Source organism: Anopheles coluzzii, chromosome 2, assembly GCF_943734685.1.
Source record: "Anopheles coluzzii chromosome 2, AcolN3, whole genome shotgun sequence".
Lineage (NCBI taxonomy): Eukaryota > Metazoa > Arthropoda > Insecta > Diptera > Culicidae > Anopheles > Anopheles coluzzii.
Genome location: NC_064670.1, coordinates 121,357,342 through 121,373,022, shown reverse-complemented (window position 1 = coordinate 121,373,022; position 15,681 = coordinate 121,357,342). Strand labels below are relative to the sequence as shown.

General features: G+C 49.3%; 2 protein-coding genes across 2 annotated transcripts; both read left to right on the top strand.

The window, feature by feature from the left end:
- The first annotated feature begins 35 nt into the window (after window positions 1–35).
- LOC120951325 (uncharacterized) lies at window positions 36–2,142 on the top strand. Its single transcript, XM_040369983.2, has 3 exons — window positions 36–431; window positions 507–1,772; window positions 1,866–2,142. The coding sequence occupies exons 1-3, from the start codon at window positions 387–389 to the stop codon at window positions 2,076–2,078; spliced, it is 1,524 nt and encodes a 507-aa protein (XP_040225917.2). The 5' UTR covers window positions 36–386; the 3' UTR covers window positions 2,079–2,142.
- A 358-nt stretch (window positions 2,143–2,500) lies between these two features.
- Window positions 2,501–4,451, top strand: LOC120951324 (uncharacterized). Its single transcript, XM_040369981.2, has 3 exons — window positions 2,501–2,724; window positions 2,800–4,089; window positions 4,161–4,451. The coding sequence occupies exons 1-3, from the start codon at window positions 2,677–2,679 to the stop codon at window positions 4,368–4,370; spliced, it is 1,548 nt and encodes a 515-aa protein (XP_040225915.2). The 5' UTR covers window positions 2,501–2,676; the 3' UTR covers window positions 4,371–4,451.
- Window positions 4,452–15,681: the final 11,230 nt, after the last annotated feature.

Here is a 15,681-nt window from a genome sequence, read left to right as displayed (position 1 = left end):
GTACACTGTAGCCTATATTTAGACACATTTATCTCCCAGCGAGCTCATTGTCTTTGCATCGAAATCAGTTTGAACTAGCGATCCATCCATGCATACATCACTGCGGCACACCTTCGCACAGGGTGGGGGGTCTTATGTATCTGTGCATTCTCTGAAATCCAAGCCCAATTCCAGGACTATCGCCTCCACAAACTGCGCACCGTGTGCACAGCTGGTTTGCGCATGTGTTCGCACGACTGGAGCAACGGTTGCCCCTTCGTTCCAAGAACTGTGCCTCACCACTGTCGGTGGCATTGAACGTCGATTCCGAGACGTAGTCATTTGGCATATTTCAAACTAGCGCATCCCTAGCTACAGACACTAGACGTAAGACGAGCGAGCGTAAGATGGGAGTTACAATAGCAGCATTGATCGTGCTGTCACTACTGCAGGTAAGTAAGGAAGAACTGTCGAAGAGCCGGTGATGCGATAACTCCAATCCCTCTCTCCTGCACTCCAATGTGCAGTGCATCGCCGCAGAGCCACGACCAGAGTTTGCGCTGAGCGCACCCGTCCGTGGCACGTCCCGTGTTGGGCTCGCCGCCTCCGAAGCGAACGCTGCCATCTCCGTGGTGAACAATGCCACGCTCAGCTTTACCATCCGCTACAACCTGACGCTGCTGAACCAAGTGTTCAGCGCGGTGCAGGCGGTGGCGAACGACTTCCAGCCGCTGGGAACCACCGTCATCAGCAGCATCAATACGCTCGCCAGCAATTCCAGCGGCGATGTGGACACCGTGTTCGGGGCGGCACTGGCCGCCGTTGCCAATGCGAGCTCGTACGTGACGGACCGAATGCCGAATATCACCACCCCGCTGATCGTACTGATCGGCAAGCCACTGATCGAGAAGTTTGAGGACAGTTTCCAGCACATCGGCAAAGCGCTGTCCGCACTGAATGTGACGCTCATCGGCCTGCAGCAGGGGGCACGCAATGCGCAGGCTGCAGTCGGCGTGAATGGCACCCTCACATCGGCGATCGTCTCTACCTACATGCGCAACTCGCTGATAACGGACCTGGTGAAGGGGCTGCACCTGCTGAGAGCCACCGTACCGGTGCTGAAGTACACCGTGGACAGTACGATCGAAGGCATTGCCATCGCCGACCAGTACATGCTCGATCTGGCGAACAAGGTGGCCCTTACGCTGGGCGAAAAGTCGAGCATTGCGGCGGATCTGGATGGCATCATACAGGCGATTGGCAGCGCCATCACCAACACGACCACAAGCATCGGTACCGATCTGTCGTCGCTGCAGGGCAACTTTTCCTCCCTCACCAACGTCGCTGCGGCGGCCAACGGGAGCGCGATACTCGCGCTGCTGGGCGATTACGCTGCCAACCTGGCCGACCTGCGGAACAAAACCCCGTCCGTGGACACCGTGCTGGGCAGCCTGAAGGACTCGGTGATCAATGTGTACGCGGTGGCGGCCCCACTGTTCATCATCCAGGACAGCTACGTAGTGAACGCGCTGATCGTGACGCTCATCGCGAACGCCGAGTACTCGCAGTACTGTTTCTACAAGTACAAGGACTTTTTCTTCTCCATGCTCGACACGGTCAGCATCGATGCGCGCGAGTGCGTCGACAAGGAGGTGACGCGGCTGGAGTACTTCCGCACCACGATCGAGCTGATGCTGGACGTACTGTTCTACGACTACGAGGACATTGCCGGCGATCTGACCGTGTGCAATGGCATCAGCGATCAGGCCAACCTGGACGAGTGCATTACCTCGGTGAGTGGAGCTTCTTTCTGCTCTTTTGTGACTACACTGTTCATTTTCCGGCGATTTTCTAAAATTTTCGTCCCACTTTATTTCCCACCCTAGCTGGCCGGTATCTACAAAAGACTGGAGGCAGCGTTTGGCGACATGTTTGCTCTCGGGTACGATACGATCGCGCGCGAGATTGCAGCGAGCGGCAGCCGATTGAAAATTTGCCTGCGCCTCTCACAGTCTTCGCTCGGCGAGTCGGATCTACCGTTGCTGCTGGAAAAGATCACCACTTGTGCCGAACAGGGACCGGATGGCAACGAGGAATGAGCGTTGGGTGGAATGTGTAGCACGAACGAAGTAAATAAAGCAAGCTTTGGTTGTGCAAGTTTAAGATTGTCTTTGTTTATGCTCCCTGTCTCATACCTTGAAGTCCTTCAATGATGAATATTGATATTACTTTAGCGAGATAGTACTACCTGTCTGAATCCTGAAGCATTGAAGCAGACTCGCCAGAATGGTCGCCTTACTTCACATCACATCCACCGAAACTACGGCTCCAGGGCATCTTGTCGCCGAGGCGATTCGCATCGGACAGACGCGCGTGGAGCACTGGCAACAGTGGAAAAATCTGCACCGCAAACTGTTCACCCGCCGAACTCTCGACACTCTGCAGATCTGGTCTGGTGACTGTTTGCACAGCTGCCGCTGAAACCACCGATTGTACAGACATACACAACACCGCACTGTGTGCCGCTCTATTGCAGCTGGATCAGCAGCAGTAACCACGTACGCAGCACACACAGTCTACCCCTGTTGGGAACGGTGAAGATTTCGTGCCCGATACCTCCGATTACCTTGGAAGTTCTAGTTGTAGTTGGTGGTGACATTGGACCACTCGTAGAAAAGCCGAAAGTGGTCCTCCGCAATGATGCGCCTACTGGTGTTTGTGCTGTGCGTGCAGAGTCTCTCGCAGGTAGATACCGCTCAACCTGAAAACTCCAACCCCCATTTACTGAAGCTTTGCGATCGCATTCCTCTCCTCCCGTAGCTCCTGCCGTCCGCTCACGCGAAGCCTGACTTTGGCATCAAGCTACCGATCAAGAGCAGTGGGAAGGTGTCCACTGCAGCACAGAATGCGCAAACCGTACTGCTGGCGGCGGACGATAACACCCCGTACATGGTAGAAGCCAACTACAAGGGGCTGCAGGAGCTGGCCAACATTACGGTGCGCGTTGCCACCGACCTGGTGACGATCGGTAGCGACCTCGTCCCGAACGTGACCGCCCTGGTGTCGGACGTGTCCGGCAATATGTCAGACGCGTTCGCGACCATGTTCACGAGCATCAACACTACCAAGGAAGCGATCAGCACCAAGCTACCGATAGCGATCGCGGACATTAAGGCCGTGTTCAAGACGCACTTCGCCAGCGAAGGGCTCGACTACATACCGAAACAGTTTAGCGACGGCTTCCGCCGCATCGTGCTCGGGCTGAACGACCTGACGGCGAAACTGCAAACCCTCCGGCTGGCACTGGACACGGCCGGCACGCAAGCCGGCGGTGTGACCGAGCTGACCGAGGCGCTCGTGAAGCAGTACGTCAAACCCGCATTCATTTACGAAGTCGTGTTCTCGATCAACCAGCTGAAGGCGTACCTGCCTGTTATTAAGTACACGATCGACAGCACGCTCGAGAACATTAACCTGGCCGATGACTATCTGCTGCTGGTGCAGAAAGCGTCGAACCAGTCGGCCGACGTGTCCGGGACGGTGTTGGCGTCCGTAAAGAACGTAACGGATGCGCTGGCGATCGATGTGAAAGCGGGAGTTGACAGTTACGCCCTCGAGTACAGTGGCGTCGCAGCCGACATCCAGAATCTGACGCACATAACTGCCGCGCCTGCATTCAGCAACGTTACCGGTGCGCTGTCCAGCTTCCGGGAAGTGTTCAACAAAACGCAAACTAAGCGCTACACAGCGATGGACGATCAGCTTCAGACGCTTCTCAATACCATCGCGAACGCTCTGTCCGCTGGCAATGCAACGACGAACGTGTCCTCCCCCCTGCTCGACAGTCTCATCCTGACCGTGATCGAGAATGGCAAGTATGCGCAGTTCTGTTTCAACAAGTACATGGGCCTGGTGTTTGGTTTCCTAACCTCGCTCTCGGACAACTCGGCGCTCTGTGTGGACAAGGAGATCACACGGCTGGAATATCTACAGGACACGCTAGCCACAGTGAGGATTCTACTGCCGCCGGACTACGAAGACTTGTTCAATGAGCTGAGCATCTGCGACTCACTCACGTCACCGGACAAGCTGAATGAATGCGTTCAAGCGGTAGGTTAGGCCTTATTTCATAGCAACGTTTATTGACCGTTCCCTTTGAATCTTTCATCTTTCACCAACAGCTTTCCGGCTTCTACGCTGAGGTGGTGGCGAACTTTGACCTCAAGATGCAGTACCTGTTCGAGCTGATCGAAACGGAAGCGGCGGCAAGCGCGAATCGGTTCCTGATCTGCAACGAGCTGGCCAAGGTGAATCTGGTTGAGTTTACCGAAACGGATCTGATCAACAGCATCCGGGCCTGTGCCTTGACGGGCCCCACAGCGGACGACTAGCGCCTCACCCAATGAGATGAGCACCCCGACGGTACCCTTAGACAAGAGTTGGTTTTGGAAATAAAGCGGCACACGATATCAGACCGTCCACAATTTCTTCCGAATGTTGATAGTCATGGTGAAATATAAATTCTCAAATTAAACACGCTCTCTCTCTCTTGCTCTCCTCCATTGTGTGTCCTCTCCTGCTCTCTGAGGTAGCAACGTCCGCTGCTCCCTCCTAACCTAACGATAACGGCAGAGCTATTCATCAGCTACTAGCAGCTAACTTCCATAATGATGCACTTTGGACATGAAAATGATCCAATCGGTTTAAAAATAAAAATCATTTATTTTAAGCCACAGCCGCCCCAGTGCGGTGCGCTATTTTCAGCGCGACCTGATGCGATTGCCGCGTGGTAGTAATGTGAGTAGGACGCTTCCGTCAACATGCTTCAGGCTACTTAGGAGTTCGTTGATTGCTGTGATTGATTCCGGCCTACCTTTGTCGTGGGATGTGTGTGTGTGTGTGTGTGTGTGTGTAAAACAGCAACATTTTGTATCAAAATGGGAAAGCACGTCAGGTGTAAAATGTGCAACTTTCTTCGCGATTCCACACACGATCATCGCCCGATCGTGGTAAGAAAGCGTTGGTTGGTAAACAGATTTGCCGAGGCCGGGCCGGAGTATAAATAAACAAAATTGTCTAACCAGTGTGGAGACAGCATGAGCGCGATGAGAATCAGTCGGAAGACTTTGCTACACTTTCATTCCTTTCCTCAGTGGGTTAGTGGTGCCGTGACCAGGATATGAAAGGTAAAAAGTCGTATTTCACTCAGTAGTCGCATTCTCTTGTCTTGTTTTTTGGCGTTTTGTTGCTCGGATATGAAATGTTGACCTATCCTGTCGATAAAATCAACTAAATTGCACATAAAAGTCTTGAAAACGCGATCCAGCTCATTTCCACTTGTCCAGTTTTCCTACAAACTGTTCACAAATTCAATTCGATTGGTGATTGGTCACATCCAATCAACAGTTGGTTTCATCTTTATTACACACATCCGGTTGGTAAAGTTCACGCACGCACCGACAGACTCGCCCATCGAGTCGCATCCATTTGGTATTGGCAATCCAAGCCGACAGTTGCTCGCGGTGCGGTCGCGGTCGTGTTTTAAGAGTGTCTGTCTATCGAATAGCAAGTCGCGCTCAGCCGATACAACCGCAACGTTGCCACCGTCGAGTTGGTTTCGCCGAGGCCGACCGTTTATATGATTTACAGATTATTAATAGACAATCATTTGAAGCCGTCGTCGGCAGTGATCTTACCAGCACCGGCAGCCTTTCACCGGCGGTCCCCGAATCCCCCCGATTTGGAAAAACGGTTCACCGCGAGTCTTTACGAAACATCGACCCCATCCGGCGTCCCATCTCTCTTTCTCTCTCTATCTCACACACACACCTTCTCGCTCTTCGAGATCGCTCCGGAAAAACACCCCACAAGCGCAGCACGCGGGAATCGGTCCCGCTATAAATACCCTCCCTCCGAGGCAGGTTCGACGGTCCGAAACCTCGTGTCTTCCGCAACGACCGCGGTTGGATTCCTCCTGGGATGATGCCAGGCGACCGATGCGTCGTTGCTAAAGGTGGCCCAGACCGGGCGACTATTATTAACGTTATTATGTTGGGAAATGTTTAAATTTAAAATATTATTTTCACCCAAACGTACGTAATCAGATACTGCCATTTCGTATCAAACCACCGTACAAGAGGGGAAAATGCTATCTTTCCCCCCACTGTGTGTGTGTGTGTATTGGTAGGCTACTAAGCGCATGATCGTGTGGATTAAATAGTGTCAAAAAAAGGCAACGACACGGGATACACGGTGGAAGTAGTTGCACCATTTAGTACACATCAGCAAGGTGGAAATGATTGGGACGACAGCCACCCGAGTACCAGCCCGAGTTGGAGAGCAACACGTGAAAGATGAGTTAATTAAACGGTGAATTATTTTACGCTTGTGACTCTAACCGCAGGACAACCTCGGCTCGTGCGACACTTGTGTACGATCAGTCGGCAAGAGGCGTTGATTTGGCATCGTTTCGTCTTGGGTGGGGATATATGTGTAACGAGGCCAAAAATTACCACCCTTACAGTTGCAATAAATCAACACCGGCTGAGTGTGTGTGTGTGTGCGTGTGTCGTGAGCTCCTTTTATGGCGTGAGCAAGTAATGGGAATGATTTGAACGTTGAAAGAGACACAGTTTGCTTTGCTGAGGAAGAAATATCAAATTGTTGCACTCTTAGTTGGCACAACCTTGAAACTCTTTAACTGTCGTACAATTTGCTTCCCATTCTGGACCCGATCAACAAAGCAGGAAGCAGGTAGAACAGCTGGTTGACGCATGAATGAACGCATCCCTTTAAGGCGCCACGTGCAATTGTTCCGCTGACAGGTGAGCAAGCGCAAACTGACTGACTGACTGACTGACTGTAGTCGCCGTAGCGCGATACGATACACCGGCGATGCCATAACCTAATAAACGTCATCTCACCAACTGCCTATGCAACACGTTGCTGGAGGGATGGGATGGGTGTTGCTTTGTGCGCCACCGCTCATCCGGACACAGCCGGGAAAGCTTCTTCCCTTCCTCCTCCCCCTGCGCAGGCAGAAGCGACAAACCAGTCAGGCATGATTTTAACTCAACATGACGTGACATTGATTAACGCGCACAGAACGCAGCAGCAAATCGGTCGGGATTGGCGAATGCGGCTTCTGTGGTACTCGTGTTTGATGCGATTTCATAATCTGGGCGGTGTCTGCTGGTGAGATCATCTGATCATGATGAAATATGGGCGACTGACTCCAAGTTGAATGAAAATTTACTGTCGTATTTGAAGAAACAGCATTGTTGCGTGCTTTTTTATTGCTTTTTATCTTATTGGTTCAATCTTACCGTAGAAAATGATTATTTTGAGTGAAAGATTTATGATAAATTTAATGATTTTCTCTGGTTTTAGCATTCAATCAGCAAAAAGAGTTATTTACCAACTTAAACAACGCTTATGTAATGAGTATAGCCTACATTTAGGCGAAATTCAAGCTTAAAGGTGTATAAAAACGCTTTTATTGAATATTTTCTTCAAAAATCTTGAATAATTTTTCTTGATCTATCCATAAACGTTGTAAAAAGTTGAAGAAGAAGTGTGGCATCTAAAAAACTACGAGTAAAAAGAATAATAAATAATTTTAAACGTCATACCTAGCCCAACCCAAGCTAAATTTGTCGAACCACGACTGATTCAAGCTTTATCGCAACCGAATGAATGAACAAAACAGAACCATTCTCACATGCATCACTTCGCACTGCAACTGACCGTCCTCTCTTGCCTCCCGGCTTCTTAACTAATGTGTGATCCATCGGTCACGTGTCGCTAGCGTTGATGGCCATCATCAGCACTCGCACACAGACTGCCCGCCCTCGGCAACAGTAGGAACGATAGGAACGGGAGTACAATTCGGTGTAAACACGATGATTTTTACGGGGCCCATTCAAGTGATGGGCTGCACGCGAAACCGGGCGACTATATATCGCGGGCTTCGTCATGATGCACCGGCTCATTAGTGTCAGTCAGCCCGCGACGCGGAGCAGCGCGACACTCACTGCGTAAACGTAAACGCAAAGCAACAGAAAGAGAGGCATAGAGAACGGCACTCGGTTAGTAAAGCATGGCTCATGAGTGCATCGGTGATAAATGAGCGAAAAGCTGCACACAAAAGCGCATCCAAGAACAATAAAAAATACGTTCCACACGTGTGTAGTAGCGCTTGGCTTTGTTGTTTTCATTCCCCCCGTTCGCGTCGTTCGTTCTGTTCGATTGCTACAATTAGTTTTAATTCGACGACATCAGCGCTAATCGGTGGGACGCGTCTGTGGGAGGGAGACTGCTGCTGCTCAACAGGCAGGAAATTTCCATCCTCATTTACACGCCCGTTAGCTCGTCAGCGCTGCACGTGAGCATGCACAGCATGCGGCTCGTTACCTGTGTAAAGTGATAATTTCATTCGATTTTTCGGTTGCCCTGTACGCGTTCGTTTTCCTTTGTTTCTTTCACCCATTTCACGTTTGCTTTCTTCACAGGAGCACCGCTTAGACCGAGGCAAGATGGTGTCCGTTTCAAGGTTGATGCCTCAAGGTCACACGCCTGTCGCGCGTCCGATGGAGACGCATGGTTATTGCAGGTCGGCTCGGGGTTAAACGCTCCAGCGGGGCACGTGAGCTTTTAGCAGAGTTTATGGCATATGCCATAGGTGAATGAGCCGAGTTGGTAATTACACGCGACGCGCGGAGTCGCTTCTGCTGTAATGAAAAGTCACGACAACGATACGCGATACCGGGGCGCGTCGAAACACGAAAGCCAGCCAGTGGCACGAACGATTTCGCTCATCGTTAAATTACGCTGAGTTAATCTTTTTTGTATTATTTTACAGCTAATTTATTCCATTTTGACTTGTTGTTGAGTTGATTTAATTATTTTGGAACAAAAAATAAAAAGGCTTACAACTAGGGAACAACACGTTTATTTACTTCAATAAATTCCCTTCTGAAACTCGCCGCACGTTTCATCAATCTTTGACTAAATCTGCCGTTCAGTTTTGCAATCAACCGGCTCGTATCGATAATAAACTGATCAGCTGTTTTCAACCTGTCAATCGTACTGTTCACTGTTTCCACAATCGATGGAAAGCAAACACTCATCGCCCTAATGCTGCGCGCTACGTCATTAACTACTTTTAAGCTCACAAACTTCCTTAGCTCTACATTCGACATGCTATTCGTCCCTGCTTCCCTAACTGCACTTAAGACACCATTTTGCAGTGACTTCAAAGCTTCACTCAAACTATCTAGCCCTCGTTGCACACAACCAAACCCATCCTTCAATCGATCCGGTACGTAGTGATCGATCTCAATTTCCAGCTTCTTCAAATCGCCAGGAAGTGTATGCGTTATGTAGCTCTGTGTTGTAGCGATCCCTTCGCGAATGACGTTGAATAGATCACTCACATTGCCCGATGTGGCCTCAACTAGTGCAAGTAAAGGCATCGCGATCGACTGATCGACGCTCGCGGTAAAGTTAGCGATCGTCGCCAGCTGTACCAACACCGTTTGATGTTTCGTGTAGTTCGAAGCAAGCAAGACGTTACCGAGGTGATTTGTGGCGGATTTCACCACCGCGCTTGTTTGATTGGATGCAGAGATCACTTGTGCACTGCCGGCGACTGATACTGGAAGACCAAAATTTGGAACTGGACCTGCACGAGAGAGCTTAAATGAATGTTTTGATGAGTAAGAACCATATTTGTGACATTACTTGAAAGTAGAACCCTTACCTGAATCAATAATAATATTATTAATGAATAAAACGCTGTCATTTTTGAAAAGTTTTTCAATCACTTACTTTATTGAACGATATTCTTTAGCTGTGTGAGAAGCGTTCTTATCAAGACTGTTTCGCAGACGCGATGCTACCGTCAGATACTGTAACAGCTGTTTAAGCATGTGTTCTTAGAAGCATGTTTGTGACTCAGTCTGTTTGCAAAATTGAGACGAAAAATAATCAATGTAATGTTTTCGGGGAGGAATTCGAGCAACTACTTCAGTTCTAAAGACACTAAACTGCATCTATTTAAGGTCAAACACTTCACTAACAACGAAAGAATCTGCAAGTGAACCTTCAATTAAACCAACATATCAGCCATATTGACCTTCTCTTTTGCCACATTCTGTAGTGACATTTCCTGACCCGAACAAGCATTGCCACTTTCGGGTGCAGAAGTGTCCCCCCTAGAAAGGAAGCGCAGTAAAAACCGCCATTCAAACGCACTCGGAAGCTCGGATCGCTCTAGGCTGTGACTGTTTGGATTCTTCCGATCGCTGTACGCGGTGCACGTCAAGTGACTGGTCAAGGTCAAGATGCTTTGACGCGTTTACGACTCAACCCATTTGGGTTTGCTGCATTCGGGTTCATTCCAAAACCCTTCCTCCCCGAGCACAGTAACACCGCTCAATGTAACCCAATCCGCAGATCGGAGTTCTTTCTGTCGCACATAAAAATCCGTTTCGAATGAAGATTGATTACTCCGAATGCCCGATGGACGGCCGAGGGCTCGATTACACACACTCTGTCTGTCACCTCAGTTTGGTTTCTTGTTTGTTTTGAGCGGATGTTTTGGCTTGTTAGGCTCCAAGCCAAACGTTTTTGTGTAAACAATACGGTGCAGCGTTTGTTTCTCTCTGTTTTTGTCGGCGACTGTGTGGTTTTGACCCCGGGGAGAGCGGAACGGTTACGGAACACAAAAAAGTCTTCGCAAATGTTGCGAAATAATTGACACATTGTAAATTCCGTTTAAACTTTACAGTGGTTGACTAAAATCAATCTCTCAGATCGAAGAAGAGCAACAAACTCTTTCTCAGCCCATTGCACTTCATTTAAAAAGCCTTGGATTGGCCTCGAAATTGTCGAAATTCGAGAATGTCTACAACAAGCTCGAAAAAAGTTTAGATTGACAAACAGAACAACCTCTTGACTATGTCTAGGATAGAATTGTTGATTGCCTTGTCTTCATTTGACTTCTTATATTAGACAACCACAACACAGAAAGGTACAGTTTCAGATGTTATTACGTTTATTAAACAGCTATCTTCAAACAATGAGGACCATTCCACATCATGCGTGCTATTCCTCTGGCACTGGACCCACCATCGAGCACTTACGTATCTGAGCGTTCAGGTCGGTCGAGGATCCATCCACCAGCTTAAACTGTAGCACCTTCACGCACGCCGCCAGACGATGTTTGCTTGCATCCGCTTCCGCCGATCCCGTACTGTACAGGTTGTTGAATTTGGTTTGGAAACTTTTCGCCACACTGGTGTAAAAACCAACCACCTGAAACAAAGACATTAATGGACATTAATATTCCACTCCAGCCCGCACTCACTCGCTCTCTCTCTCTCTCACTAACCGTCGTAACACACGCCGCACGTCGGTTCGCGTTTGGCAGCAGATTACATTCACCCAGCTCGGTGGGCAGATCTTCCAGATCGAACAGCAGCAGCCTGGCCTGCTCCTGCAGTGCGTAACTAAGCTGATGCAGCCGCATCGTCTCCCGGCTAATGCAGCCTTCCACCCCGAGCAGTCCGGTGTCGGTCAGTCCGAGCAGCAGCTCGGAGTATTTGTAGAAACAGAAGCGCCCGTACGGACTGCTAGAGATTAGGGTGGTGACCAGTGTCGCGACTACCTCCGCATTGTCTACCATCGGCGTGCTTTCGTCCGGTTGCAGTGCGAGCCGCAGTTTCTCCGCAATGTCCGCCAGGGAGGCATCGAACGATGCATCAATGGTGCCGAGTTGCATCAGCACGGCGTTGTATGAGTTCATCAGTTGGCCCACCTGTCCGTATGCCATCAGCGTGGTAAGGTTGGCAAACTGCGGTAGCTTGGCGGATACCTTCCCGTATTCAGCAGTTACTGTGGCAATGCTGGTAGCTACTGCCCTGGATACCATGCCGGTAGTGGCCCGCACTAGATCGACGTACTGGTTCGGATCCTGTACTTGCTTCGTGTCTTCCGACAGCCGCACAATGAACCGATCGGCTAACGCGATGTTCTCGACCACGGTCGTCAGTGTGTACGTCACCGCGGGCAGGTAAGCCCTAAGTGTACGGACGGCGTACACCACCCGATAGACAAGCTTGGGTCGGACGGATTTTGGAGGACACTCCCCTTGGCTGCCTCCACTAAGCACTGCTGTAACGGCACTCTTTAGCGTCTCCAACGCCAGGCCCAACTCCTGCAGCCCAAGCACGACACGCCCAAACACGTCCTCCAGCTGCGAGGGAAGAAAGCCATTCAGGTTCATCTCTATAGTGGTACTTATTGCCACGAGTCGCACTGATACGAATTTTTGCAGGGTGGTAATGTTTTTGAGCACTTCGTCAAACAGCTGCACGTCTTGCGAGTCTCGCGAGGGCGCAAGCGATTCGAGTGGAGTAAGCACATTGTACAGCAGGCGGGAGGCAGTTTCTCCTACTTCCTGTGTTAGCTTGAGCAGCGCGGACAGCCCCGGATAGGTGGAGTTGAGATTGATGTACAGATTCGCATTGATATCGGCTATGACCAGCTGCGTATCATCGATGGCTCCGGCCACACGCACCGTCCCGATGAGGGTACTATCGAGGGCGAAATCAGGACGCGGTTCACCTGACACAAAGCACTGCAGAAGGATAAGGTTAAAGTAGACACCTAAGATACTGCAAAAGAAATCGTTATATTTTACCAGCAGCAGGCAGAACACGCCCAGCGATGACAACCAAGTTCCAGGCATCGTTGCAAGCGTTCGTTGACGTGCTGTATGACAGTCTGGGAGGCGCCGCCACCGTCCACACTTTTATAATAGTTTTCCCCCCAGATTGGGCCATTGTCGATTGCTGGTGCAGAGAGAGAGCAGAGAAAAACAATCTGTACAGAAGTAAGCAGCAGCTATGCAAACGACTTAGAAACTTAGAAACGCCACCTAAATGCATCTGCAGCTTTGAGCAAACAAAACGCAAAGCTCTACTTTGGCCCTTTGAGGTGTATACAGCCGGGCACGGGCCGAGTTGTATGATTGCCACACTGTTGAATTAGTTCGTTCGCCCTTATGCAATGCCGTTTGTGACCCTATTTAGCAGACGCTTTGGGCCTCTTTGTAGAGCAATCTTTATGTTTTGGAGTTAGTTGAACCTCTTGAATAACGATAACATTATTAGAAACACTCTTAAGATTGGCCCTTTTTCTCATCTATGAGGTTCTTAATGTGCTCTTTTCTGCTTAGGTATATCCCAAGAATTCTGCAAGAATCTCTCTACAAAATCTCACCTTTTGACACTCATAATCCTGCTCAATTTAATCTAAACGCTCAGTTCAAGTAACCAATCCTTCTGTAGCACATTCCAAGAAACCCCCTTTTGCAACAGCACAGAGATCAATACGAAAGGTCAGGCCACCGTCAAGCGACAGCTTCCACGGTTACACACTTCTTGCAAAAAAAAACACTCGCTCGGTTTCAACTTTCCCCATCGTGATTCAACATGCAATTTTGATCGACTACAAGACAAACTTCCAAAGCGTCCACAAACCCTGAACTCACCCCGCCGCTACCAACTCATCACCGAAAGAGGTCGAAATTTGGTCTTCGAACTTTGGGCTACACGTCCCTCTTTCTTGCCCGTCCGTGCATTAAATTGACGAAAAAAAACACGGATGATGGGCTGACTACCAGCTCCCGTATCGCTGGCCATCGAATTCCCATCAGACGACACAGCTCATCACAACCGGGCGAACCGAGTTGCTTGCTGGGTGGTCCGCTATCGATTATTTATTTATGCTTCATCTTTTGCAAAGCATAACAGTCGCAGATGCGGTCGTGTTTTTTTTGTTTCTGTCCTGCTTTCTTTATCACCTTCGCTAATTTCCTCCGCACACCATTATTAACCTCGTTTTTCTTCGTTATCTTTTAGCCCCGTCCGTCCCTGTGGAGTGGAGTGGTTCAGGGCACACATGGCTTTGGCTTGGCTTTTTCTCGATACTCCACGCGTGTTGCATATCTGCGGCTGTTGCTTCTTGGGACGCTCTTTCGTTTGATGTTTGGACGGCGTTTTGAAGCTTGTTTGCGTCTCGTTTCGAGTGAGCATGGCACACATCAAATGAGCCTGCGACTGATGTCAGTAATTAATACGTGGAAGAATTGTGATGGTTTGAAAACGTAGCCTTTAAGCGCCTTTTCGATACGATGTGAAATAATTTAAATAACTCCTCATTTAAAGGTAGATTCAATTTGTGGGCAGTACTCAAACTCTTCGTTACTTATCGCTCAATTTCAACTTCCCCAAAATCGCATTTAGGGAATCAATTTCAATTTTCACCTACACAACTCCGAGCAATGCACACTCTACATGGTATGGCTTAACGATTGCAAAGGGTTTGGGTCGATCCAGACAAACAATGGCTTCTATCTCGCGCACAGACATGCACAGACACCGTGCAGCAAGTGCAACACATTATCGTCTGTTTTTTTAAGGGCTTCCAAACTTCTACCTACGATATAGCATACACAAACATATAAAAGATTGAGAGAGAGAGATAGAGAGAGGGGAAGAGAGAGAAGGAGCGACAAAAAGCTAGAAATCAAATCGATGGAAAAACGGTACAAAAGCACATCACACTGTGGAATCATTTGCGAACAAATGCTGACCATGATTCTTATTTACAAATAAATTACTCTTAAAACAGGTCTAAGCTTGTTACTTTATTGGTTTACTTTATAAGACAAATGTATGTAAAGTCAAAATCAATTAAAATTACTTCAAATAAAAACGCTTTCTTCCCGATAATGCCCTGCAGTTCGCTAAATGTTTTAAAGCTTTCCACCAAGCAAACCACGGCGAAACGATGCAAAGTCTGAAACTTTGACCGTGTCCACCACCAGTGCAAACAGTGCAGACAAAGCAGTCTGGAGCTACTATGTGCAACACGAATGCAGCAGCAGCAAAGGAACGTTTCTAACGCAAAAAAAAAAAGGTACTACACTGGCCACACTGAAAATAAAGCCACTGCATCGTTTACTGCTCCTTTTGGCGCACACAAGCACACGGTACTACAACCATCCAACCCCCATTCCCTTTCACACATGTCTTCATGTCGTTGAACGGAAGCTCTCGGGACGTTTCACCCCGGTTTACCCCCGCCGGTAAATCAACCCCACGGCGAATGCAACAGCTCTCCCAGCTCCGGCTCGAATTCCAATCTGGATGCACTTTGCATCCTGCAGGCAACGTGACCGGCTAAGCAGGTTAAAGATGAATGCCGCTTCAAACCGGGCGTGCAGGAAGGGGGTGTGCAGTGAAAGGGTTCGCCCTAACCTACCCACCGCCTACGGCTGAAGCGAAAGTTCTGGCAGTCGAATGGGAGAAGCGCATGGAAGGCAAACAGTTCCAATACTCCCAGACACAGCGCTCGCCTCGGTGTTCGGATGTTGTAGCGCCAGGTTCGTCTGAAAGTTCGTCCTGCTTGTGGAACGCTTCTCGCGTTGGGATTGTCAGCCAAACCACCAACCAGCAAAGCAAAGCAAGGGATGGTAAGGAAAAGGAGGGAAATGAAACTTACCGTGCAGTGTATGTAAGTGTACGGTAGCCGCTGTGATCGTGAGGAGCGGTTGCAATGGTGCTGGGGAATGTGGGAGAGCGAGGGAAAATAATAAATCGAGCTTCGAAAGCAGACGAGAGACATACGGTGAGC

Bases quoted from the DNA above. Each gene is read 5' to 3' on its own strand.
- LOC120951325 (XM_040369983.2), top strand. From the start codon at position 387: ATGGGAGTTACAATAGCAGCATTGATCGTGCTGTCACTACTGCAG. The intron at 432-506 runs GTAAGTAAGGAA...TCCAATGTGCAG, and splicing joins TCGTGCTGTCACTACTGCAG to TGCATCGCCGCAGAGCCACG. The intron at 1,773-1,865 runs GTGAGTGGAGCT...TTCCCACCCTAG, and splicing joins TGGACGAGTGCATTACCTCG to CTGGCCGGTATCTACAAAAG.
- LOC120951324 (XM_040369981.2), top strand. From the start codon at position 2,677: ATGATGCGCCTACTGGTGTTTGTGCTGTGCGTGCAGAGTCTCTCGCAG. The intron at 2,725-2,799 runs GTAGATACCGCT...CTCCTCCCGTAG, and splicing joins GCGTGCAGAGTCTCTCGCAG to CTCCTGCCGTCCGCTCACGC. The intron at 4,090-4,160 runs GTAGGTTAGGCC...TTTCACCAACAG, and splicing joins TGAATGAATGCGTTCAAGCG to CTTTCCGGCTTCTACGCTGA.